Raw genomic sequence first — 24,597 nt, forward strand, 5'->3', positions numbered from 1 at the left:
GGTTTTGTAGCCTAGCATTATTGCGTGATAATTATATCGTGGAAATTATTTCACGATCAATTCCATCGTTCTCTCGATTCCAATACTATCTCACTAAAGAACGATACTCGGCGTAACCGTATTTATTCTAACCAAAGTAAATTCATACTCTGTTCATAGATTCATTGGAAACAAATAACTCGCGTATCTTGTATTAAAATATGGACAACAAGGTTTCTTCGACTCTCTCATAATATCATTATGATAAAAACGATTATTTTTACGAGTAAAGGTCGAAAAACTTACCGGTCCAAGATTGAAAAATCCATTTCTAGTTGCCACACGATCGGCAACATGTCTTTCCGCAGGTTGCCTCATTTTCACGAGAAACGTGTTCGTAAACACCTCTGCACTGCTGCCGGCGCATAGGAGCGCGATCACCGATAGTAGCATCGTGACAGGCCGGTGGGGTACGCTGATAAATCTCGCACTGTATCGGGCACTGTACTCGGTGTACGCGATGGTACTGCGATTTTCGAGCTGTCAACCACCTCCACGGAAGGGGAAGCCGATGCCTTTTTCTCAGTGGTAGTAGCGACGCTGGTGGCGTTACCAACAACGTTCGTGTCACTGGTGGTGAGGACGTCGGCAGGAGTGGTGGTAGAATCGTGTGAGTCGACGTATGAGCTCGCCGAATCGAGGGCAACAATGCAAATGACACGTGTTCTTCCCATGCTCGTCGCTGGCCGACTAGCTTGCTGCCGTTTCTCGATCGAACCGCTCGACCAATCAGGAACAGGTATGCGCGGCAGCGCAACTTCTGATTCGTCGAACACGTATGGTGGGGATGGACGATAACGTGCGCGAAAATAAAGCGCGTAGAACAAATTGAAATATCACATATTCAAATATTTGAATATTCAATGCGTTTAAATTTGCTCGTATTATAGGAAAGAATTTATTACCGATCATAAAATTGTTTCACGTGCACGAGTGGAAACACCGCGACGTATTCGAGTCTGACGTCACGTGTGTATCGATTAAATACACGTTCGAGTAATGGCGCTCGACCACTAAACATGCGCTATAACAGTTGCTCTTAAATATTTACGTGATTTATTATTATTTTTTCTTATAGCAGACTTATGTAAATTCTTTACTTTGTTCGTAATTGTTTATAGATATTTACTTAAATCTTTCGATAACCACGTTAACGCTATTGCTTTTGAACATACCTGGTTTCGCGCGATTTCCTAAGTGGTAGAAGCTTTTACCAGACATTTCTAAATGTTGTATCTTTAAAAAATAATAATTTATTTGAATGTTTTAATAGTTCTGGATTCGTTAAAAGAATTCCTATAGCACAAAGTTTAAGTAGAAAATTTCGAAAATACAAATTTTTTACCAATTCTTTACCAATAATATGTAAATAGATTGTACTGAATGTGCTATTTTTAGTAGTATATACTCAACTGTATCAGGCGATGGAATGACACTACATAATGTACACTTACATGAAAGATAAATAAAAATACTTTTATAAACAGGTTTACAAAACGATTTGGCATTTATTCTGAGTTCTTAAACTTATTCTGTAAAATTAGTACACATTACAATATATGTTACAATCAAATAAATATATTTTTTAACATACCCGTAGTATTTTAACATGACAAGTATTATTTACCATCCGTGTTCTCTGCAGAGTGATACTAATTTCTTTAAGAATAACCTAAGATTATTAATGCGACTAGGTAATATTTAAAAAAATCTTTCTGTATTAAAAAAAACTTTTTTTATTTAATAGCTCTATATTTAGGTGCAGTTGGAATCACAGAGGAATGAACAACAAGCACAATAATTGTACATAGAACAATAGGGTATTACGACATAGTGAGAGGTAATTTCATTGGTTCCTGTAATTAAAGAATACCAGTCTTTCACCTTTTTACAGACTTTTCCTCTGGATTTTCTGATATAGTACCAATTGATCTCCTATTCGTATGTCGTAATTTTCTCTTTGCCTCGAGTCTCATCTTTGCCTCTAGCCGTTTTCTTTCTATTTCTTCTGGAGTACATCGTACTGGCTGAGACTCTTTCATGCTAGATAAATTGCTAGTAGATTTGTATTTAACAATACAATTGCCACCTTCTTTTTCGTTTAATCTGTTAATATCATGCGCATTTTCCATACCATTAATCGATGGAATATTATTATTTTTATATGGGTTCTGACCTTTTACAATTGATGATGAAGTACTTACTGATGAAGTCGAATATGAACGGACTTTTGATGCGTTTTTATTTTGATAAGAACATAGATCTGATAAACATTTCGTTTTAAAAAATTTTCTGTTTTCTAAGGAATTTTTACTAGGAAAAGAATTTTGTATTACTTTTTTATCAGTTATAGTCTCAACTTCGTCTACTAAATCATCTGTAAAAAGCTTACTTTTACTAGGGGTTACTAATTTCGTAGCAAAATTACTTGGCATTTTTTTATTAATTATTGGATTAGAAATAAGTTTGAATGCTTTTTTGGAGTGATTTGTATTATGGCCTGAATTTGAAGGATTAAAGTCATATTCTGATAATCTAGACAATAATTTATCATCTTCTATGCAAGTTGCCAAACAGTCATCAAAGGAATCATCTGGAAAATCTGACATACTCTTATCTTGCAATGTTTGTTTTCCATGCGATACATTTGTAACATTATTCCTGATATTCTTGGAATTAAATGTTGAAACATTTATGGTAGAATTCGTTTTACTTGAATTATTTGAATATGTTTTTAAATGACCATTTGTACTAGTTAAAGAAGTTCTAGAGATATTAAAACTTTCGGAGCATTCACTAGAGGTATTAGATGTGATTAAACAGTAAGTCTTCTTTTTAGGTGTAGAAGACAATTCGTTTTTCTCATTTATTGTAGATAATTCTATTATTTCATTCTTTTTATCTTTACCTAAGTTCAATTTTTGTTCAATTTCTTGACTACATTTTACCATTGAATCATCAACTGAATCATCAAATAAATCTGCATAACTTGCAGGGTTTTTGTTATTACTATTAATAGCAATAAAATCCATTTTAGGTTTACAATCCATTATCATATCGTCACTACTATTGCTCTCCAATTCTATTACTAGCGTACTGCTAGTTTCAAAGTTTGTATTATCTTCATTTTCAATATTATGATTATCACAATTTTGTTGCATGCTTTTCATCTTTTCGCTTAAAGCTTTCAATTCTGCTGTCAGTTTTCCAATATTTTCTATATTTTCCATTTTCATCTGCTTCCTTTTAAGTGGCTTTTGCAGTAATGGAGAATTAGAGTTCCGTTTCTTTTGCAACTGTTTGGTTCTTTTTGGTGTTTCAATGAGACTGTTTGATGGTGTTTGTTTGTCACAAGAATTTTTAGTACTAGATGTCTGCCAATCCCAAGCAATTTCATTACCTCCATCTTGAGTACAAGATATTGAAGTTGGACTACACCGATAATATAATTCAGGAGAATCTTCTACATCATATATTACATAATCCTTTTTTTCAATTGGTGTATTATAACCACAAACTCGTGAATCATAAGAATGTTGAGGCGAATTATTTCCTATATCAACCTTCATACTTTGTTTAAGTGAACCTATAACTCATAATTTACATTATTAAAAGTTAATTAATTATATTTATAGAAATAATATTAATTAATTACCTTCTTGTACATTGTTAGTTTTACAATTTTCTTGTTGTACACTACATTTTTTTTTTGAATTTTTATATTTATTCATTATTTTTACAAAACTAAAATATAAAATAGAATGGCAAATTAACCAAATCTGTCAATGCTATCAAATGCTATTATCTTTATACTTATTTAAGAGTATAAATATTCGAGTTTTTATGTCCTTCTTTTTGAATTTTTGCGTAGACAGTTTTGTTTTTGTTATATATACTTTAAATTTAACAAACTTACAATAAAACTAACAAAATATAACAACTAACACACTCCACAATTCTCTAACCTTACTTCAACCTTTCTTATACTAAGTGAAAGTAGTCACTAACAGCCTATTAATGTATTCCACTATCACAATTTATTACTCCAAGATAAATTCATAAAATATCAAGATCACAACCTTAATTTTTGTAAATAATTATAACAAGTACTTTTTATGATTTATAAAAGACAAAAAAATAACGGGCCACGGTTATTTGATCTTAAATGATAAATTTAAATTTCCCGCAAAATTAATATAATCTCAAACTTCAAATGATAATACTGAAAAATATATACTTCCTGTCAATAAATACCAAGAGTTTACATCTCTAGGATAGTATCCATGAAGAAGTTTTTGAAAGTATCAATGTCAAGTATACAATTATACGATAATGTTAAAAGAAAGTTGAAATAATTTAAGGAAATTTATTTTGGACTTATAAAATAAAAGTACAAGATGAAGCTTGAATTATACAACGATATAGTGGCAACAATTCGAAAATTTCGAGGTTTATCAAAGGATTGTAGGGATATTTTAAAAGAGAAGTATAGCGAGTAAGGTTATTTTTGGCAAAACCAATTCTTATTTATTATTCACTGTAATAAAGCATTAATTTTTCTTTTATTTAGGATTCCAATACATACATTATACAGTATATTATCTTTAGAAGTACAACACAGAATGAAAATTAATCATAACAAGTTATTTGGTAATAATAAAAACTATTATGATACGTACGTATATCTTTCATTATGTTTTTAATATGCAGAATTATATACACTGTCATTATTAAATAATTTAAATAATAGTTACATAGAAGCTGTACAAAATGGAGAACCTGTTGGAATTTTATTGAAAATGGCAAAGGATATTGGTGCACCACCTGCATTATTAGCCAGAAATGTTCTTGAAAAACATTGTGGAAAAGATGAATCTAATGGTAATTTATATATGATTTGAAATACCTTACAACAATATGTAATTCTTCTTGAATTATAAAAGATAACATATTTTTAGTTTCCCGAAATGAAGTTAGTAAACTATTTAAGGATACTACCCTCATACAGGACAAAGATCTTGCATATGAAGTCTATTTGGTAATAAATTTAAAATAGCTAATAAATTTACTAACTTAAGAAATAATTGTACTGTATAATAATTAAATAATGTTTTACAGTGTATATTATATGACAATTTGTATGGCCCTATATCAGATGCTGTGGGAACGTACGTATTATGCCATTAAGTATTTAAATTAGTCAGTTGTGCATAATCTTATAAATTAAATTTGTAGTTCTGTAGGTCAGGAATATGAATTAAAGTTGCAAAACTACTTAATAGAACGAAATCTTGCATTTCGTAATGAGAAGCATTTAAGATCAAGGGGATGTGATAAAACTCCAGACTTCAAGCTTGAAGTACCAATTGCAGTAAATGGTTTTGTAATTAACTGGATAGAATCTAAGGCAAGATTTGTAAATACGGAAATACATCAGAAATATATCAAAGAACAATTTCTAAGCTACTGGAACAGATTTGGTCCAGGACTTGTAATTTATTGGTTTGGATTCTTAGACAATCTAAATGAACCTAACGAAAAAAGATTTATCATCATGGATCATTTCCCAGAAGATATTACATACATGGATCCTACTTGTATTAAATCTACAACTTTGTAATCATAACGAGCGTAATTTTAAAAATTTTAATAATGCTAATATTGCATGATACTCATATAATAAGAATTACTGTTAAATATAAATAGACATTTTCGTTAATATCAACTTATGATATTTTAAAGTTACTTAAAAAATGTTCCAACAAGTAGGCGTCACGTTTTTTCTCCTTCCTTTATAACTAAACTACGATTAATGATATTAAAGATCACAATTACAGTAGAGAAGCACATGGTATATCGCGCAAGCGAGCTAATACGTTTATTTATATATCGAGCTGTATCTGGCCATAGGCGCCGCTACTGTCGCTATTTCAAAGCCAGTATGCAGTGTCTCGAACAGCTTTCAAGTGCTTACTAATATAGCACAACAAAAAACCCAAAGAAATAAATATCAAAACGTTTTATACTTGTGAATCGGTCTGTAATACAAGAATAATAAAACGTCACATGCCCGATAAACACAACGTAATAACAAACCCAGTAATGTTGTAAATGAACATTTCAAAACTAGAAAATATTAATTGCGCAAATTAAATCTTCAAGATGCAGTTCGATAACACCTGTCATTATTGAGAGTCATTGCACAACCAAAATTAGACGAAAATTACCACGTGAATCTCGTTCTTCCTCACTGTACTTGATTCCAAGAAACGTGAGACCGGAAAGATCGAGGTAATGTTTTGAAAATTCGCCAATAAAATCATTTAAATGATCAAATTGCACAAAAATTCGTGACTGTGCATTAACAATTTTTTTTTTAAATAAAAATTTTTTCGAATTAAGTTCGCAAAATAATTATCTACATCCAATTTCATAATAGTGATGTTACTTGTTAAATGATTTCTGGTCACATTTGATAAAAAACAGTACTCTTAATTTTAATAGCACTACAAAGATGAGTAAATAAATACAAATAAACAAACACCGACATTGAAAGTTGTGTGAAATTATCATGTGTCCTTGAAATATGATAACATTGATAAGTTATCCAAAAAAAAATACTTTCGTGGTAAATTTCAAATCATAACAACTATCAGTGATCGTTTGCACTTATTGTGACACGTAACCTTGACCTATTTCACCCTCGTTCTAGATTTTCATAGTTCAAGGACACTTCATATACATGCGTCGAATTGATTTCCATTCACAAATAAATTTGAAAAATTCTATAAACGCAATCGCATTCGATTTCCCAGCAATTTTCTTTCGAAGAAAGACGCAAAGGACCAATGATAACTTTACACTAATCTTATCGAGAAAAATCACGATTATTACATTTCTGTTAACTCTTTAAACATCTTACTCATCAATGATCTTTTTGATGCTAAATATATATCCTTCATTTTCCATACAATATTCGCATGTGTAAAATTACAAGATTATCTATTTGTATAGCATCGTGATATATTTAATAATAGGATGGCTGAGAAAGTAACGAAGAATCAAAAATTGCATGAACAGTCAATGAAAACCGCAGTACAATCTCAACTCGCCAAAATAAAAAAGGAGGTGAAGTAACAAATCCTGAAAAGTTGCCGTTTAATACTTATAATTTGGAAAATAAACGGGTATTGATTGAATAACTCAAATTTCAACATTTCTATAGGAAGAAGAAGAATTATGGATATCAGGGGAAGAATTGTATACGGAGGGTAGCAGTGACGAAGAAGAGTACGAAGCGCAATTACGATCGCGCCGCAAAATCAATAGCAATCAATCATCACGCGCCTCTTCGGCTAATCCTAGTGTCGAACGACGAGGTCATTCACCCGTTCCATCTGAAATCAAGTCGAAATCAGGCCATTCTATGGGTGCTCGTATGGATATTACTGAAAATCAATTTATGCTGAAATTTGTATCGCAATATGACAAAACCTCGTCGAAAGATTCGAGTCGAACGCCGCCAATAGAATCTCCAAGATCCGATCGTCTTCCTACGACGGAAACATCTATGAGTTCAGTTACAAAAGATTTTTCTGAACTTTCAACCACGGAAGACCAAATAGAAAACATGGAAATTTCATGGAAAGCAAACAAAGGTACTTTCGTCTTACCTAACTCTAGTAACGATATAAAAAAAGAAACGAACAAATGCTGACATATAGAAAAAGTTGCATTTTCATTGTTATATTCTTATTAATTCGTTCCAAAAGTATTTATTCTATTTACTATGTTCTATATACTTATGTAAACTATTTAACCTGAAATAATTCCTTAAATATTCGATTTGATGTTGCTTCTACTGTACATCTCAACATTTTTCGCTATGTACTTCGTTACATACATACATAAGATTTGGTAAAACAAATTGTACTTAATTAGAGTTGTTACATAACAATGAAGAATTGTTCAGAAGTGAATGGGATGATGACATTAATATTTCAAATATTGCTGCGCAAGATGAATGTATACGAAAAGAAATTTTAGAAGTGGAAAATCTTGATAACGTTATACACGTAATGAACGATAAAGTAAAAGTAAATTGTTTGTATTGTAAAATAAAACACAGATCATTTTTTTAACACTGTAAGCGAAAATGTCTTAATCATACTGCAGAAAGCAATCGAAGAAACTGTATTGTATCAATATGAAAATCGAAAACGGCTAGAAAAAATGTTAGAATCGAATCCATCTGAAACTGGTAAATTAGCAGAAAATACGCGGCAATTCTTTTACTTATGTCCCAAATATACAACGCTAAATACAGGTATGACAATAAAGTTATAATGCACGAAAGAATTCCATAATAATATATTAATCAAGAGATTATTGGATATTTTAAATAGTATATATTTTATATCTATATATTTAATATTACGTTTATTTACATAATTAAAAAGTCTAACAAAAAAATTGTATTTTATAAAATTGCAAAAGCTAGAAATTCGTAAATGTAACGACTCGAACATATTGATCGAGACGAATAATTATAAACGGCGACTATTTCAAAATAAAGATGGTATAAATCTCTTAAATCTTGATAGCAAAGTAAGTTATATTAATAATCGTACTGTATGAGAATTACGATTTTTCATTTATTTTTCTCAAACTTTATCTCTTACCGGAAAGGATAAATGGGAGTTTATTGATTCAACTTATTATATTGAAAATATAAATAATGTAATAGAAGATTCTAGTAGTAATCCATATATGATGAATGCAGAGATGAAAGAAATGTTATTAAAATTGAATAAAAGAGTGAGTTAGAAAAAGTTCAAATTAATCAAAACATTATTTTAAAGTAATAGATTTTTCAGGAAAATTTATCTAATAAACAAGCATCTTTAAAAGAAAATGATAGTATATTTGATATAAATAATGCAATTTCGACATTTGGTAATATGTCAACAATAAAAAGTGTGCAGGATATTTATAATGATCTTATAGATGAAGTAATAAAGGAAACTCAAATTATTAATACATCATCAACTGTAAATATCGCTGAAAACGAATTAAACATGTAAAATGGATCATTTTTCTAAATTTATATAATTAACTTCATACTGTTACAACTTTGTCAAAGTATATTAAGTAATAGATATATTATTTACAATATATATGAAATATTTTTTATGAAATTACTGTACATTATTCGAAATATACAGGATACATAATATTTAGTTTGCGGTGCCTATTCATACTACGTAATTAAGGAATTTAAAATTATAAATTTCTATGAACTCTCTATAGTTAAAATACAGGTATTAATATTTATTGATTATGTAATACTTTTAACAAAACAAAAAGTTCTCCTAAAATAACAATTTTCCTTTACTGAACACAATATGTATTAATTCTTTTGTACAATTATTTCCTATACAAGCTATCTTTCATTAAATTTTATCTTTTTTCCTATTTTTATCTGATATTGTGTATTTATCATAACTTTTTGTTGGGTCAAAAGGTTCCCATCGACTGGCAGGAAATATATGTTTATTTCTTTCATACCAAGATCTGAAATCATAACATAACATAATCAAATATAATTAATCATATACATACAAACATCACAAATAATGTTAAAATAAATAGTACCTAAGTAATACTTTTCCAGCATGAGATTCTTCTGTTTCAACAGAAGCATCATGCATAACACGGATATCATCATGAACATCAAATGTAAAAAGAGGCCCACTCTTTCCTCTTGCCTAGCAAAAGAATCGACTAATAATTTTTCATTTTAACAATATCACATATAGGTATATGAACATGGCTTTCTTATACTACATTTACCTTTGTTACAATAAAATCATAAAATGTATAATGATGTGGCAAAATAAGATCTTCTTTGACATACATTAATTGATCAGCCATGACTGTTTTAAGTTCACTGAATTCACGTCTTAAAACTTCTAAACATCTCTGAAGAAGTTGATAAATGGAATTACCTACCAACAGTGCGAACTAATAACAATTAGTATACAATTATTCTTTTGATAAATTTAAAAAATATTAGTTATAATAATTAAACCTTTACCTTTTTTCATAATAACACTTCTTCTGTGTCCAGAACCATCCCAATAACTGAAAGTAATTTCAATCTCTTCTTCTTTTAATGCATTTTGTTTTCTAGCCCACTCTTGTCTTAATTCTTCCCTTAATCTGTTCTCTTCTTCTTCTCTTTCTCTATCAGGTAGAAAACTTGTATCTACATCTGGATTTTTCTTTATTTTTTTTATTACTGGTCCAATATCATTATCTTTTAAAGTTTCTGCTTTTGATTCTACCTCCTCTTCAGAAAGTTCTACTTCATCTTCATCTAAATTAAACGACAAAGCTTGTATTTGTTTCTTCTGCTTATTTTTTTCAGCTTGCTTTGCAGCTAGGGCTCTTTCTTTTTCTTGTTCCTTTTCACGTTCCTTTTGTGCTAATTTTCTTTCACGTTCCTTTACAATATTCTCTTGTTTTGCTTTCATTTCATTTAAGGTGACTAAACCAATAGTAGAGGTTTTCAACTGTTGTTCAACTGCATTGTAATGAGTTGCAAATTTATTTTCTATGTTATGAATCTTTAGGTCATCTTCTATTTTCTTTTTCCTTAATTCTATTTCTTGTTGAGCAATTTCTCTTTTTTTCATCAATTGCATTGCTCGGCCAGCTTCGCTGGCTGCTCCTTTATAGTGTGCCATATTTTCTAATGTATTTGAAAAAATATTTTTCAAAAATCTTGTTACTTAACACTGTTAAGAGCTGTAAAAAAACACCATATTATATACATTCTTTATATTAACTAAATCATCGCCAACTTTTACCAAGATTGATTTCTACATAAAAAAGCCAGAGATTGAGGTTAGGTATAAGAATATATAACAAATATATTTCAACTGTATGTGACAAATGCACTTTTAATATTTGTAACTCGTTAAAAGGAGTGTATATTTTAAGAAGAAAAATTATTTTTATTATACGGTAAGTTTCTTAGTAATAAAAAGTATGTAACTTACTAAATTCTTTTATTCATTAGAAATATTATTAGTTGTAATTCATGTATATTTTATAATGTAAATGTTTCTCACTAATTTCATTAATTTCTCACCAACATAAAAAATATACAATCACATCATCCACACATTTCCAGATTCTGACTTGAACTTATGGACATAAAATATCGACTGTACAGAACACGGTTTAATATATATTATGGAATATGAAATATGGAATTTCGTGTCTCTCTACTAACAAGGCTCAGAATTTACATAGTACAGATGTAATATGCAATGCTTTTTCATATCCCACATTTTGAAAATCACTCGCTCATATACACTGATATCTGATACAACAATGTTTTTAAGTCTAAAGTCGACGTTACAAGTTGTACAATAAGTTTGTGTATACCTTGTTTGATACGAAATCTATCCAATATGTAGTCTGTGACCAAACTGTCTATATAATATATAACGTATCCATAACGTTATCCATAACGTATACAAAAAATATGTCTTGACAGGTTCATTATTACATAGTAACGGATTTGCATTATTTTAAAATCGAAAAAAAATTAATTAATCATGCCGGCAGTAATCGTCGGTCCTCCTCAACGTAGTGAACAAATGTGGCGAGCATTAAAAGCTCATATTACAAGAGAAAGACAACGGAAGAAACAAGGTTATCTTTTTTTTAGGAAATTGCCATTAGATTTTCACTTTTACTCTAATTTTTTATTTTAAATGTACAGAACAGGAAGCAGATGCAGAAGAAGAACGGTTAAGGAAAGAAAGAGAACGGCAACAAAAACAAGATGTAATGACTTTAGGTGAAACTAGAGAACAAATATCAAATCTAGAAAATGAGCTTTCGCAATTAAAAGATGAAAAACATCAATTATTCTTGCAACTGAAGAAAGTTTTAAATGAAGATGATAATAGAAGACGGCAATTAATCAAAGAAACAAGGTTTATACTATATTTCTTAAAATATATTGGAATCAAACGGTATCAAATGGGATATTGGTATACATTTAATGATATATCATAATTGATTATTTTTGTTATACAGTGTATGTTCTGAAGTTTTAACAGCAGTAGGGGGATACCCTGGAGCAGGCCCTAGAGTAGTTCATCCACAATTGTTTCTTCCTTTACCAAGAAGCAATAGTCCACTTTACAAAGTAGCTGTAGGTGCACCAACACATACTTTATTACCAACTGTAAGTATATCAAATTTGTTTATTTGTAAAAAATTAACTTACTTATAGATGTTTTTCTCTAGGGGCCATTAAAGAGGACACATAGTCCATCACCACCTCCAACAGCTTCCCCATATCATGCTGGTTATGGATACAAACCAACGCCTTCGCTTCCAAACTATAATCCTCCACCTTCCAGTAAGTATATAAAAATACAGAAGTTACATTTACAAAAAGAAATATGAAAAAAAGAGAAAAGAGAGTATTAAACGTAGATGTTTGTACCTGTATAGAATCTGAGGAAGCAGCTAGGAGATCTGGCGATTCCCGAGCTGTTCTCTGGAACAGTGAGTGAATAAACCTTCTTTAATTTCCATGCTCTTTCTTTACAAAGCCATCAACAACAACGTTCACATTTCTGATCCTCAATTTTGAAATTTTATGCATTTTCTTACAGAAAATAATCAGTACTCCGCCTCCAATTTTTATTCAGCCCCTACTGGTCAAAGTGTTTATAGTTATTCTGCATCAACATCGCAACCGTCCCGCGAACCTGAACCAACTAAGTCAGTATATCTCTCAGGCAATAGAGCAACGTTGTCGACACATCAATCTGGTATATAATTGTATTTTTATTGATCTAAAATTATACAAATTAATAAAATCCCTACAATACTATTCTTTTATTAGCATATGTTACAAGTTTGCATTCATTGGACCATAAAGGTGCCTATGCAGAAGATAAATTTTATTTAAGGCCAAGTAGCCATGTTACTGTTCATGGTGGGGCTATTCCAATTCAGCAACCTCCACAGGTATCTTTTTATATTTAAGTATTATATTTCCATAATAATGCATCATCTTAACAAAAAATTTGATAACAGGGTGCTAAAACTGGAGGAATTACATCAGGATATCCAGTAAGACCACCGCAACCACCGCCAGCTCCATATCCACCACCACCACCAGGTACATATGTTAGCGCCTCTGGTGCTAATGTTCCTGGACGATTGTTATATACCCAACCTGGAGCTCGTTATATCCAGAGAGAAGTTTAGAGTATGACTGATCACACATACTTTTGAAACGACTTGAGGTAACTGATTGTATTATTTATATGTTTCACAATCATCACCATACAATATTATTGAAAAATGTTTGAAAATGGGTGTATTTATCAATTTCATAAAAATATTGTAAAAAGAAGTATTTTATATGTTGTTACCTAAATGCTATAATACGTGTAAAATGTATAGTTACAAGATTTATAGATATATTGTAGTAGGTGCAACATTTTTATTTGTATATATACTTTATTTTATATTATAAACGATTTTGCAAATTACAGTAAAAAATATTCAGTTACACAGCAAATGAATATTAGTCATAATTTTGTAAAATTACAAAAAAAAAAGTATAGTCATCACGCTTTCTAAATATAGAATTCAAATAAAAATGCGTTATGTTATCATAACAAAGTAATATACATTATGAACGAAACTTAAACATTTGTAACAAAAAGTATGTTTTAAACAAAATAAAGTTGATAGAAGTTTAATTCTTCCAATGATATATCTTCAATACGTAGAATACTAAACATTTTATATTTTATAGTTACTTACTAATAATAATAATAATAATAGTCTGTGTAGTCTGTCATGTTATGGTTCAAAGTTTAACTCCTAATATATTTTCGTTTTGCCTGTGCCTCGCTGTGTACAAATGATTGCGAAGGTCAAATATATCACATACTGTAATGTTACATAATTTACAAGGAATTTGAGTAATTCCAGTTTTCCTTGGATCTCTATAATATTAAAAAGGAATATAAAATAATTGGGAAATGTCACTTAAACTTAATAGATGTTCCGCTAATTTACTTACTCAGTTGCCAATAATCGTAAATCTTTTATATGTTCTATAATTTCATGTATTTCATTTGCTTCTTCCAATTCTAATGCATTATGGAGTCTGTATATACTATTAGTGATCATGGATTGTTTATTAGGCCGAAGCAACAGCTTTTCATTATACAAGTTCCATCTATCAAAATTATTAATTAATTCTGTAGCTTGAATCTTTCTTTCTTTCTCAATTAAGTTGAACAATGCATCTTTTATTCTATTCTGACAGATAATAATTTCTTCCATATTGTTATTGCTATTAAATTGTTGATTAATTTGCATTCCAATATTCATCCAATGACGTAGTCTATTTATCTGATAAACAAACGAGGAAACTAAACAAATATACTTAAACAAGAAAAAATATTTAAAACAATATGAACTGCTCTTACAAATTGTAAATCATCTATAGTAATTTCGGTGTCAAAATAAAGTTCTATATCGTGTTCCGGATAAATACTATTCTTTTTAATAGGATCAAAACCTAATCCACATAATGCGCCAACATAACAGGTTCCAAAATTATTGCGTCGCAATTCCATATATGGCGTAAAAATCAATACAATTAAGGCAGTTAAACCAGGAATACGTGGCATTAATGTTGTATTATATAATGTTAAATTTTGACCACGTGCACTTTGAGAAATGGATGCTGCTACTAAAAGTCGGTGAGAAGAATCTTCAGGATCAGTGTCCAAAAGAACAGAATTTACCGAATTCATCGCCATTCTCACAGTTTTATCTCTACCAGCCTTAATAAGATGAATTAAATCAATTTCTAGTGGTGAAAATGGACCTCGTAATTTTTCTGATGTGTTGCATTCTGCAACTGCAGGAGGATCTGGATAGATATCGGACATATTGTCTTGATCATACTGTAACTTTTCATAGTAATAACATTGTTCATCCGACATATCTGATTGTTGCAATCTTAAATTATGATTAAAACGTGACAAATAATTTTCCTCTTTTTTTATTGCAAATGTTTTTTCAAGAAGACACTGATTTATACTAATTTCGTCTTCTTCATTTTTATGAATTAAGTCAATCACAACAACGCTATTGACAACAGAATAAATTTCTCCAAAAAGGAAACCAGGTTTATTAATTAATGTCCAGAATAGATCACATGCAGCCTGTGACCAATCTTCACTGAAATTATATGCTACAGATGGTCGAATGTTTGCTAATTTACATTTGAACGCTAATGCAGGAATATCAAAAATATCACTATCATTCTCTAAACGTTTTAAATCGCACAATCGACATTCACTTGAATAACCATAATCAATAAAAAATAGTCGTACTAATATTTCTGGTAATGATACATGACCTTCCACTACTGCCCGAAGATATGTTTTGCGATTGTTTTCTTCATATGGAGCGATTACAATTGTGCCAATTTCCGGAGCCACCTTGAATGTTTCAAATTGATGTTGCATTTGTTCAATAGCTGATTCTATTTTATTCAGTCTTTTCATAATTATAGAATTACGCTGTTGAGCCCAAAAACAACCAGGATTTTTAATCTGAAAATTTAAGTTATAGATTAACTTCATATTTTGTAATTTGGTTAGAAATACGTACGTTTTGCATAATTAGAGGAATGCGAGTTATTCGCAAACCCGGTAATTCAGGTTTAATTTTGTCCTTTAACACACTTTTAGGAGTAAAATAGGATTTTTGCTTTAAATTCATCTCAGTTGCTCGTTGCACAGCCATATCTTCATGTAAAATTGGTATCTCTATGGGGATATTGCAATGTCTCATTCTGATTGCTTTATAAATAAATGGAGATATTTCTCTTGCTTCATTTTTATGTTGTTCTTCACACATTTCTTGAATGAACTGAACGTAAACGCGAGAAGAATTGTCAAAAGATACATTTATTTTTCCAGTAGACATCTTCAAATTCTTCTTGAAGATATCCTGAATTCTGCGGGCATATAATAGTCCAGGTTGTTTTAAAGGCCAACCTTGTAAATATACTGTCCTCAAGGGATCTAAACCACCTAGTAATTTTATTCCAGCATGTTCATTCAATTTACTTTCTGATGCTGGTACGTTATTGATAAAGTAATTCGGATAAAATGCACCAGCAATTACGATTTTTAAAATAAATGGCCGTTCTTCTTCTGTCCAAACAACTTTATTAACACCGGCACTTTCTTGTATACCTAATTTTTCTAATCTACGCGTTAATTCTGTTACCAGCGCTTTAACCTCGCGCAACACTCTGATTTGTACAAAATTTCTAATTGCCCACTTTCTTTCTTCTGCATCACTATTTAATCGACGATTAACTTTTTCGGTAATCCATACCTTATATACATTCATGAAAGTTACACAGTCACTGCAAGAATTAGCTGCCCAATTAAGTCTGACATTGAAGGCCAACAGTTTTTGTTGAAATGGATTATTAAGCATATCTTTTACAGACAAAGCAGCTGCAATAATTATTGTATCTTTTAGAACACTAAAAACATGGCCTAACATAATTAGTTTCGATACATGGATATTTAGTGGTAGATTAGCCATAACTCGACCGAGATCTGTTAATTCTCCATCAAAAGGTTGTATTTCATTGATCTTATTTAGCAATGCTCCTGTTTCCTTTAATAATAGTATTGTGTTTTCTAAATTTCTAAGATCAGGTGGATCAAGAGAAAGTGCTAAAATAGCTTTAGGTTCTCCCATATCTAACAACTTTGATTTGAGGATTAGATTTTCTAATGGAGCTCGTAATATTTCAGGTGATACTTCTTGAGGCAAAACATTCTATAAATTTTATAAAGTTTGAAACATATTTTATATTAACATTGTTACGTTTTTAAAAATGTTTTTTGACAGAAATTACCTCATAAAATGTTTGTGGTACTAATCTATATACTCTACCATCCATTACTCGACCTGTGCGACCTGCTCTTTGTTCGCAATTTGCTTTACTCGCCCATTTTAACTCTAAGCACGAAAAATTCGTATGTGGATCCGTAATAAGATGTTTTATTAAACAGAAATCAATTACTGAAAAAAATATAAAGTTAAATATTGCTTTATATACAAACTTTCTTTTGTTGTAGTTTAACAAACCATATTTTACATCAGGAACAGTAATACTGCTTTCAGCAATATTTGTAGATAAGATAAGACGACGATAGCCATGGGGTGGTTTTTGAAAAATCCTCTGTTGTTCTTCACTTGTAATTGAGGAATGTAATATCACTATATCCCACTTACTCTGTTCATGTTTTGGTAAACACAACAAATTATTAATTTCCTCAATCTCATTAATTCCTGGCAAAAATATGAGAATCACATGTCTCTCATAAAGATTTGTTTCTGAATCATACTTTGCATCATCAGCTTTCATGTCTACATCATCAAGAACTTTTATAAGATTAACACAAAATTCCAACATTTTGCTTGTAATACATGGTTTGGTAGCAGAAACTTCAGGTATCTGTAACAAAGTAGAAATATAATGCAATAAATACATCCAAATACACTAAATTTTAAATATTTTTATTTCAAATAGTAACATGAAATATTTACCGGTCCTAATGTAACCATTTGACAAAGATAATAGATACCAACATTAAAAAATGTTTTCTTTGGAATGTCAATAACAGGGGCAGGAACAAGTTTATTTCCCACAGGTGAAGAAAAATATTTAGCAAATCTGTCTACATCAAATGTAGCAGACATCAAAATAACTTTTACTGAACGTGAATTTGTATATAATAGCTTTCGAACAACAAGGAGAAGAAAATCCATATCTTCATTCCTTTCATGAACTTCATCAAGTATGACATGTGTATAGTCCAACATGTTTTTGTTATTTACCAATTTATGTAAAAGAACCCCAGCAGTGCAATATGTTAGACGTGTATCTTTACTTGTGTGGTTTATCAGACCTACTTGATATCCAATAAGGGTACCTATTGGCCACTGTCTTTCTTGGCTGACACGTTTTGCGATGCTTATAGCAGCAATTCTTCTAGGCTGCGTAACTATGAAATAAAATTATATATATTGTAAGAATTCTATTTAAGTATCTATTTAAGAGTTCAACTAAATTATTGCAAGGACATAAAATTACCTATAATATTACAATGAAGTCTTTTTTTATAACAGGAATCTAAAATAAATTGCGGTACTTGTGTAGTTTTGCCACAACCAGTCGGCCCTTGAATTACTACAACTGAATTAGTTTCAATCATAGATACTATCTGATCTCTTTTATTACTAACTACTAAATTAGGATTTGCATGATAAGCAAACTGATATGTTTTGTAAATGTTTAATGTTTGTTCATTTTGCATATCTTCCGTGACGTATGTACCTACTGATACATTTTCAAGACCACCTTTATCATTTGTATTATAATAACTTGCAGCCTAAAAATATATTGAGTTAAATAAAGTTCCTAATAATGTTCAAATTACAAATTACTATACCCGCAAAAGTTCTTCTTCTTCTTTTTGTACATATTCTGCTATATAATCTGTTCCTTTGTCTTCCCTTTGAGGATTTGTATCTGGTAAAAATACATTCGTAGATAGTCGTTTTTTCCGGCTCGTTGGGCCAGGTAATACCACTGGTCTATCATAAAAATTAGATAAATTACATGTATTCATCTTATATAAAAGATACCTAAAACAGTAAATATTTATATTTATTTTTAATTAATCTATACAAATACAATTCATACAACTGTTAAAATATATCTTGTGCTTCATTTTAATACCTTACAGTTTACACGTTTTTCAATAACCTTTAACAATGCCTTATTTTTTCCGTTAGTCAATAAATGTGCCCTAACAACTAGTTCGTAGTTTGTAAACATTAGCGAAACACATATCATAATACCACATACCACAGGCGAGATGGTATAAGATACTCTGTAATAATAACATATCAGTGGGTATAAGTCTGAATAATGATAATACACAAGTCAGGACCGATGAATTACTATCGTTTTAGTATAACAATCGAAATATTGTTATATTTTTCATCTATCAAATGTACGTAAATATAATGTGATTTTAAGATATATTCATTCTTTTAACTTCCGTAAATTAATAATAAAATAGAAGGATAGGGGTTCAGATTTTTATTCCTACGTCCCTATAAAACATAACGGTCCTTTTTTAGATGTTCTTGGAGAACTAGAAGTTTGATAAGTAGATAGTTAGGTGTATATTAAGGTATGTAATATAACTCAAGTATTTTACGTTCTCAAAATAATTCCTTATAATTATATATTAATTAATATATTGTACAAAAAATTATTATAAGTTTTTATCCCGTTAATAAGTGCATTTATCTTAAGTAATAAGATAAATACAGTCCTGCCGCGATAACTAACTGCGGGTCGGGTCCGGTTTATTGACTTAATAAAGAAGGATTTATGTCAGGAATTTTGCCTTAATAACCTCAATTAATGAGTATGAAAATCTAATACTCAATCCAAAATACCAAGATTCTAATGTGTTAATACGTCTGTCAGGATTTAAGATGAGTAAGATTAAAAAGTCTACATATTAATAACACTGAAGCTTGTTTACAAAAGTTATTTACTCGGAAAAAGTAGTGGGGGTAACAGTGGTCAATTAGTAAAGTAAAACTGTAAACTAAATTTAAACACCAATTATAGATTATTGCATTTATTATACTAGCTATAAATAAATCCTTTACACATTTTTTTTTACAGTTAACTATTTTTCATTTTCTACCTGCCAAATAGTGTTTGCAGCCTATCCCCAATTTACAAACCATTATGTTAATGTAGATGATATCTGGTAATATGAAGAATACAAACAATTACTCTCAATGTGGACACAAAATAAAAAATATATATTTACATAAAATGTCTAAAACTATAGAAAAAGAAGGGACAATGGATTTGTACGTAGCTTTATATTATAATTTGTTTAGAAGTTTATAACATTTTTTTTTATTTTTTTAATATATTCATACAGGAATTGGTGGCTTTTATTTGGAATCATTGTAATACTTACAGCAGGGACAAGATTTTACAAAGTTACAGAACCACAGCATGTTTGGTAAGAACTTAGAGAAGAACATTAATAAATTATATTTATGTCTGACTTATGGGATATATCTGACATATGGGAAATATTGGGTATTTTAGTTGGGATGAAACTCATTTTGGTAAAATGGGAAGCTGGTACATAAACAGAACATTTTTCTTTGATGTTCATCCACCTCTTGGGAAAGTAAGTGGCATATGTGTGAGTTTTTATTTATGATAACATATTAAAACTCTATATTATTATCTTTCAGATGTTAATAGCATTATCTGGATATTTAACTGGATATGATGGAACATTTCCCTTTGAAAAACCAGGAGATAAGTTCGAAAATGTTAAATACGTTGGTATGAGAATTGTAAGTGCACTTTAATATTTATTATATTAAAATATTGAGTAATACTTTATAAATATGTTCTATATGTTCCAGTTTTGTACATTTTTAGGTGCAACGATAGTTCCTCTATCATATCTCATTGTATGGGATTTAACAAAATCTATTCAAGCAGCTGCATTTTCTGCACTATTTATTTTATTCGGTATATATATTATATTTATGATACTTTTTCCATATGATAAAATAAGTATATTGCTAAATAATTCATGTGTTTCAGATGTGGGATTATTGACATTAAATCAATACATTTTGTTGGATCCTATATTATTATGTTTTATGATGTGTGCAACTTGGGGAATGGCTCATACGGGTTCTCTTCGTGATGAGTCATTTACATGGAAATGGTGGGGATGGTTATCATTCACAGGAATTTCTCTTGCTTGTACAATTAGTGTAAAATTTGTTGGTTTGTTTGTTGTTTTATTAGTTGGACTTAACACTGCTTTTGAATTATGGAGAGAATTAGGAGACCTCACAAAATCTATGGTAAGCTTCTTGCATGTATCAATCGTTTAAAGTTAACAAATCAATTTTACTCCTACACCTTTACAGATAAATGTAGGAAAACATTTGTTAGCTCGGTGCATTTGTCTCATCTTTATCCCGATATTATTGTACATGTTGTTCTTTTACATTCATCTTACTGTATTAAATAAAAGGTAAACGATTTATTTATTGTATATCTACACGTTTTTAATGGATATACTAATAATTTGAAATATTTCAGTGGAAGTGGAGATGGATTTTATAGTTCCGAGTTTCAATCCTTATTAGAAGGAAATTCTTTATACAATGCAACAATGCCACGACAGTTAGCTTATGGAGCTACAATCACATTGAAAAATCATAGAACTGGTGGAGGATATTTACATTCTCATTGGCACCTTTATCCAGAAGGCATAGGAGCTAGACAACAACAAGTACTAATCTTGTTACTTTATACATATATTTTGATAATACATTTTGATAAAATATTAATACATTTTTTCCATCAGATTACAACTTATTCGCATAAAGATGATAATAATTTATGGTTAGTAAAAAAATTCGATACTGACGATATATCGTCGGAGCCAGAACTAGTAAAACATGGTGATCTTATACGCTTAGAACATGTTATTACCCATCGAAATTTGCATTCGCATAAAGAGATTGCTCCCATTTCTAAGAAACACTATCAAGTTACAGGATATGGCGAAGTAAGTCTATCTTTTTATAATCTTAATTATTATTACTTTTAATTATACAATTACTTCTATTTTTATTTTTAGAATGGTACTGGTGATGCTAACGATATATGGAAGGTTTTAATAGGAAATGGCAAAGATGGAGATGTAGTTGAAACTGTAACAAGTAAATTAAAATTTGTACATTATTTACATCATTGCGTTTTAACATGCAGCGGTAAAACATTGCCAAAGTGGTTAGTTATGAATTTTTATATGTTTTCGAATGAAGAAGGAAAATCGAGAAACGTTCTATGGAAATTATAATTTTGTAGGGCGTATAACCAACAAGAAGTTTCCTGTAATCCAAACATGAGAGACAAGAATGCATTGTGGAACATTGAAGACAATAATTATGCGAAATGTTAGTGTCTAATAATTATGAATATATATATATATATATATATATATATATATATATATATATGTAATTAATTATATATATATTATATAAATAAATTATATAAATAATAATATATATAATATTTTGGTAATTAATAATCTTTTTTACAGTACCAAATGTCAGTTTTCAAGTATATGCACCTGGATTCTTAGATAGGTTTCTAGAGTCACATGCAGTAATGTTGCAAGGAAATTCTGACTTGAAAATTAAGGAAGGGGAAGTGTCATCGCGTCCTTGGCAGTGGCCTATTAATTACAGGGTAAGTTACATTGTTATCAGTAATGGGGAAATATAATTAAGTCATAAATATATTGCAGGGTCAATTTTTTTCTGGAAACAGTTTGAGAATATATTTACTAGGCAATCCAATCATATGGTGGGGCAATATTATATTTTTAATACTTTTTATCATACTATACGTCCATGCTTGCGTGAGACAACAACGCGATTGTGTAGAAACTCCTGCTGTCCTTAAACAAAGGGATAAAATATTAAATGCAGGAAAATGGCTTTTTATTGGTTGGCTCTTGCATTATATACCATTCTGGGCAATGAGCAGAGTTTTATACTTCCATCATTATTTCCCAGCTCTGTTGTACAGTTCAATGTTAACTGGAACCACTTTAAATTATATTATCGAAAATTTACTTATTTTATTTCCAAATAAAGTTGGAAATGTTATATATCACACAATAGTGGGGATTGTTGTTTCAAGTAGCATATACAGGTTAGTACAATGCAATTGAATAACGAATATTTAAGGGAGCAATTATATATTATTTATTCACATTATATAGCTTCTACTTGTTTTCTCCACTGGCTTATGGAATGGTTGGTCCTTCTTCACTAGATTCTGACAGTCCAATGCATTCTTTGAGATGGATGGATACTTGGGAATTTTAATAAAGACTGTTTAAAAGTGTTCTAATATTTTTAAATTCACGAAAGAGTAATATAAAATGGTAAAATCAGTACTTACATTAACAAAACATGAGAAATATATGACTTGTACATATCAATAAATTTTTATACGTATATGTAAAAATATAAAAAATGCCTTATAAAGCTTGTTTAATTTTTTCTCTCAATTTTTATTTTTCTGAATATTTTTTTATTAAAAAATAACTACATCCCAATAAAACGATTTTATAAAAGGAAAGATATTACGCTACTATGATAAAAAAGGAATGCTGTATAAACACCCACGATGTCTGGCCGATTTAAAAGTGAGCGTGGTTCGCTCAGCTGATCGACCCACATGCTGGAGTTGCGCCGTTGCCCGTCTCAATTCTCTATTAAGCGTCCGATTAAGGGGAATCATGGTTCACTGAGAATTCTCTCTTTATCTTTGGGTATTATTTAGTTTAGTAAAACCACGTCGAGTCACTTGATGCATTGAGTCACCATTTATACCAAGTTCCCTTGTTGTAAGCGCAAGTGAATGGTAGCGCGTATCTTTCTGCAGTAAACGATCAATAAACAGCTCCCGGGGATTTTCAGTCTGTTGAGCAGCCACGAACGTACTCTCACGTGAGATCAAGGATAGCTGTCAAAGCGACCACGTGTTCTTACGAATATCCGGTACGTGTTCTCGTGTTTATGTGTTCGTGTGAAACCGCATGACTAATCTTATTGATGATCGACCACCAGATATATACAACGGCCGACGAGTCTAGTGAAGTTCTGGCTCCTCCACCAAGACTCTTGTTTCTTCCTAGACCCACGACATTAGACTATAAAAATCGCGCGAAATTAAAAGCATCTGGCTCGTGCGCGTATGTATGTGTCTGTGTCTGTCTGTGTGTATGTAGGCATTCGAAAATCTTATCATAATAATGTCAAGTGATACGTATCGAATTTGATCTGCCAGTAACGTAGTTAGTCGTTGCTCTACTAACGTTGTCGAAAATATTCGATTGGCGACGACGGTGAATTCGCCCGCTAATTTCGATTATCTGACAAATTCGTCTGTGGACGAACAGATTTAAAATGAATTGTTTAGGGACACTTGTTGCTGTACTGAGGAAAGATAAACAGCTTGAACTTCATCCATCTTGACTTACCAGCCGCAGCCGGCATTGCTTCGACCCTTCTGAAACGTAATCTATCCCGTTCCCGTATGGAATATGTGTGGAACGTTACGAACATATGTAACTACGTTAATCGGATGTAAACGTGTAGGCGTGTTGACACGCAAGCTAAGTTAACATGTGTCGCTATATGTATATATTTTAAACTGCTATGTTACTCTTACATTACCGATTTATTTTAGATTCGTTCATAACGTTTATTCTCAGAGATTTGATTCAGTTAGATATAACGTACCAATCG

General features: G+C 30.5%; 8 protein-coding genes across 13 annotated transcripts in view; 4 read left to right on the forward strand and 4 right to left on the reverse strand.

The window, feature by feature from the left end:
• LOC117207586 (neuroendocrine convertase 2-like) overlaps nucleotides 1-714 on the reverse strand; it is a 38,563-nt gene extending 37,849 nt beyond the window's left edge. The window contains 2 exon segments of the mRNA XM_033447944.1: nucleotides 286-474; nucleotides 477-714. Coding sequence (XP_033303835.1) covers nucleotides 286-474; nucleotides 477-713 — 426 coding nt within the window. The 5' untranslated portion in view covers nucleotide 714.
• An 809-nt stretch (nucleotides 715-1,523) lies between these two features.
• On the reverse strand, nucleotides 1,524-4,103 carry LOC117207590. The gene is made up of 2 exons (XM_033447950.1): nucleotides 3,695-4,103; nucleotides 1,524-3,625 (listed from the first exon to the last, which is right to left on the reverse strand). Exons 1-2 carry the CDS (start codon nucleotides 3,768-3,770, stop codon nucleotides 1,920-1,922), a joined length of 1,782 nt encoding a protein of 593 aa, XP_033303841.1. The 5' UTR covers nucleotides 3,771-4,103; the 3' UTR covers nucleotides 1,524-1,919.
• A 173-nt stretch (nucleotides 4,104-4,276) lies between these two features.
• On the forward strand, nucleotides 4,277-5,760 carry LOC117207602 (protein C15orf41 homolog). The gene is made up of 6 exons (XM_033447973.1): nucleotides 4,277-4,534; nucleotides 4,610-4,714; nucleotides 4,790-4,920; nucleotides 4,998-5,077; nucleotides 5,158-5,207; nucleotides 5,275-5,760. Exons 1-6 carry the CDS (start codon nucleotides 4,437-4,439, stop codon nucleotides 5,657-5,659), a joined length of 849 nt encoding a protein of 282 aa, XP_033303864.1. The 5' UTR covers nucleotides 4,277-4,436; the 3' UTR covers nucleotides 5,660-5,760.
• An 88-nt stretch (nucleotides 5,761-5,848) lies between these two features.
• Nucleotides 5,849-9,372, forward strand: LOC117207607 (myb-like protein V). 3 transcript variants are annotated; one of them, XM_033447981.1, is made up of 4 exons: nucleotides 5,849-6,330; nucleotides 7,077-7,167; nucleotides 7,265-7,697; nucleotides 7,981-9,372. In XM_033447981.1, exons 2-4 carry the CDS (start codon nucleotides 7,078-7,080, stop codon nucleotides 8,178-8,180), a joined length of 723 nt encoding a protein of 240 aa, XP_033303872.1. In that variant the 5' UTR covers nucleotides 5,849-6,330; nucleotide 7,077; the 3' UTR covers nucleotides 8,181-9,372. The 3 variants fall into 3 exon arrangements, with proteins under 3 accessions (XP_033303872.1, XP_033303871.1, XP_033303870.1); XM_033447980.1 differs by having other exon boundaries at nucleotides 7,033-7,167; nucleotides 7,265-9,372; XM_033447979.1 differs by having other exon boundaries at nucleotides 7,054-7,167; nucleotides 7,265-9,372.
• A 33-nt stretch (nucleotides 9,373-9,405) lies between these two features.
• Nucleotides 9,406-11,434, reverse strand: LOC117207600 (protein FAM50 homolog). Its single transcript, XM_033447969.1, has 5 exons — nucleotides 11,103-11,434; nucleotides 10,136-10,848; nucleotides 9,892-10,046; nucleotides 9,694-9,806; nucleotides 9,406-9,612 (listed from the first exon to the last, which is right to left on the reverse strand). The coding sequence occupies exons 2-5, from the start codon at nucleotides 10,785-10,787 to the stop codon at nucleotides 9,492-9,494; spliced, it is 1,041 nt and encodes a 346-aa protein (XP_033303860.1). The 5' UTR covers nucleotides 10,788-10,848; nucleotides 11,103-11,434; the 3' UTR covers nucleotides 9,406-9,491.
• A 98-nt stretch (nucleotides 11,435-11,532) lies between these two features.
• LOC117207599 (protein enabled homolog) lies at nucleotides 11,533-13,686 on the forward strand. The gene is made up of 8 exons (XM_033447968.1): nucleotides 11,533-11,763; nucleotides 11,834-12,050; nucleotides 12,154-12,304; nucleotides 12,367-12,481; nucleotides 12,577-12,630; nucleotides 12,741-12,899; nucleotides 12,974-13,098; nucleotides 13,168-13,686. Exons 1-8 carry the CDS (start codon nucleotides 11,667-11,669, stop codon nucleotides 13,339-13,341), a joined length of 1,092 nt encoding a protein of 363 aa, XP_033303859.1. The 5' UTR covers nucleotides 11,533-11,666; the 3' UTR covers nucleotides 13,342-13,686.
• A 92-nt stretch (nucleotides 13,687-13,778) lies between these two features.
• Nucleotides 13,779-19,020, reverse strand: LOC117207583 (probable ATP-dependent RNA helicase spindle-E). Of its 2 annotated transcripts, none has more exons than XM_033447934.1 (10): nucleotides 18,935-19,020; nucleotides 18,645-18,840; nucleotides 18,287-18,584; nucleotides 17,740-18,197; nucleotides 17,278-17,647; nucleotides 17,045-17,211; nucleotides 15,775-16,965; nucleotides 14,580-15,716; nucleotides 14,168-14,502; nucleotides 13,779-14,090 (listed from the first exon to the last, which is right to left on the reverse strand). In XM_033447934.1, the coding sequence occupies exons 2-10, from the start codon at nucleotides 18,822-18,824 to the stop codon at nucleotides 13,952-13,954; spliced, it is 4,275 nt and encodes a 1,424-aa protein (XP_033303825.1). In that variant the 5' UTR covers nucleotides 18,825-18,840; nucleotides 18,935-19,020; the 3' UTR covers nucleotides 13,779-13,951. The 2 variants fall into 2 exon arrangements, with proteins under 2 accessions (XP_033303825.1, XP_033303827.1); XM_033447936.1 differs by having other exon boundaries at nucleotides 18,645-18,724; nucleotides 18,935-19,014.
• A 99-nt stretch (nucleotides 19,021-19,119) lies between these two features.
• LOC117207585 (protein O-mannosyl-transferase 2) lies at nucleotides 19,120-23,303 on the forward strand. 3 transcript variants are annotated; one of them, XM_033447941.1, is made up of 16 exons: nucleotides 19,120-19,211; nucleotides 19,342-19,394; nucleotides 19,901-20,094; nucleotides 20,169-20,252; nucleotides 20,342-20,426; nucleotides 20,494-20,598; nucleotides 20,671-20,779; nucleotides 20,855-21,123; nucleotides 21,190-21,296; nucleotides 21,365-21,557; nucleotides 21,633-21,836; nucleotides 21,909-22,060; nucleotides 22,139-22,227; nucleotides 22,377-22,525; nucleotides 22,584-22,993; nucleotides 23,064-23,303. In XM_033447941.1, exons 3-16 carry the CDS (start codon nucleotides 19,979-19,981, stop codon nucleotides 23,167-23,169), a joined length of 2,178 nt encoding a protein of 725 aa, XP_033303832.1. In that variant the 5' UTR covers nucleotides 19,120-19,211; nucleotides 19,342-19,394; nucleotides 19,901-19,978; the 3' UTR covers nucleotides 23,170-23,303. The 3 variants fall into 3 exon arrangements, with proteins under 3 accessions (XP_033303832.1, XP_033303833.1, XP_033303834.1); XM_033447942.1 differs by having other exon boundaries at nucleotides 19,934-20,094; XM_033447943.1 differs by having other exon boundaries at nucleotides 19,979-20,094.
• The last annotated feature ends 1,294 nt before the right edge of the window (nucleotides 23,304-24,597 follow it).

Source organism: Bombus bifarius, unplaced genomic scaffold, assembly GCF_011952205.1.
Source record: "Bombus bifarius isolate JDL3187 unplaced genomic scaffold, Bbif_JDL3187 scf7180000008039, whole genome shotgun sequence".
NCBI classification, from domain to species: Eukaryota; Metazoa; Arthropoda; class Insecta; order Hymenoptera; family Apidae; genus Bombus; species Bombus bifarius.

Bases quoted from the DNA above. Each gene is read 5' to 3' on its own strand.
- LOC117207599 (XM_033447968.1), top strand. From the start codon at position 11,667: ATGCCGGCAGTAATCGTCGGTCCTCCTCAACGTAGTGAACAAATGTGG. The intron at 12,305-12,366 runs GTAAGTATATCA...GTTTTTCTCTAG, and splicing joins CACATACTTTATTACCAACT to GGGCCATTAAAGAGGACACA. The intron at 12,482-12,576 runs GTAAGTATATAA...GTACCTGTATAG, and splicing joins CTATAATCCTCCACCTTCCA to AATCTGAGGAAGCAGCTAGG.
- LOC117207590 (XM_033447950.1), bottom strand. From the start codon at position 3,770: ATGAATAAATATAAAAATTCAAAAAAAAAATGTAGTGTACAACAAGAA. The intron at 3,626-3,694 runs GTAATTAATTAA...TATGAGTTATAG, and splicing joins AACTAACAATGTACAAGAAG to GTTCACTTAAACAAAGTATG.
- LOC117207583 (XM_033447934.1), bottom strand. From the start codon at position 18,824: ATGAATACATGTAATTTATCTAATTTTTATGATAGACCAGTGGTATTA. The intron at 18,585-18,644 runs GTATAGTAATTT...ATATATTTTTAG, and splicing joins AAGAAGAAGAACTTTTGCGG to GCTGCAAGTTATTATAATAC. The intron at 15,717-15,774 runs GTACGTATTTCT...TTAAATTTTCAG, and splicing joins TTCCTCTAATTATGCAAAAC to ATTAAAAATCCTGGTTGTTT.
- LOC117207600 (XM_033447969.1), bottom strand. From the start codon at position 10,787: ATGGCACACTATAAAGGAGCAGCCAGCGAAGCTGGCCGAGCAATGCAA. The intron at 9,807-9,891 runs GTAAATGTAGTA...TTCTTTTGCTAG, and splicing joins ATGATTTTATTGTAACAAAG to GCAAGAGGAAAGAGTGGGCC. The intron at 9,613-9,693 runs GTACTATTTATT...TTATGATTTCAG, and splicing joins GCTGGAAAAGTATTACTTAG to ATCTTGGTATGAAAGAAATA.
- LOC117207585 (XM_033447941.1), top strand. From the start codon at position 19,979: ATGATATCTGGTAATATGAAGAATACAAACAATTACTCTCAATGTGGA. The intron at 20,780-20,854 runs GTATATATATTA...CATGTGTTTCAG, and splicing joins TGCACTATTTATTTTATTCG to ATGTGGGATTATTGACATTA. The intron at 21,124-21,189 runs GTAAGCTTCTTG...ACACCTTTACAG, and splicing joins GAGACCTCACAAAATCTATG to ATAAATGTAGGAAAACATTT.
- LOC117207607 (XM_033447981.1), top strand. From the start codon at position 7,078: ATGGCTGAGAAAGTAACGAAGAATCAAAAATTGCATGAACAGTCAATG. The intron at 7,168-7,264 runs GTGAAGTAACAA...ACATTTCTATAG, and splicing joins TCGCCAAAATAAAAAAGGAG to GAAGAAGAAGAATTATGGAT. The intron at 7,698-7,980 runs GTACTTTCGTCT...GTACTTAATTAG, and splicing joins TTCATGGAAAGCAAACAAAG to AGTTGTTACATAACAATGAA.
- LOC117207602 (XM_033447973.1), top strand. From the start codon at position 4,437: ATGAAGCTTGAATTATACAACGATATAGTGGCAACAATTCGAAAATTT. The intron at 4,535-4,609 runs GTAAGGTTATTT...TCTTTTATTTAG, and splicing joins TTAAAAGAGAAGTATAGCGA to GATTCCAATACATACATTAT. The intron at 4,921-4,997 runs GTAATTTATATA...ACATATTTTTAG, and splicing joins TGGAAAAGATGAATCTAATG to TTTCCCGAAATGAAGTTAGT.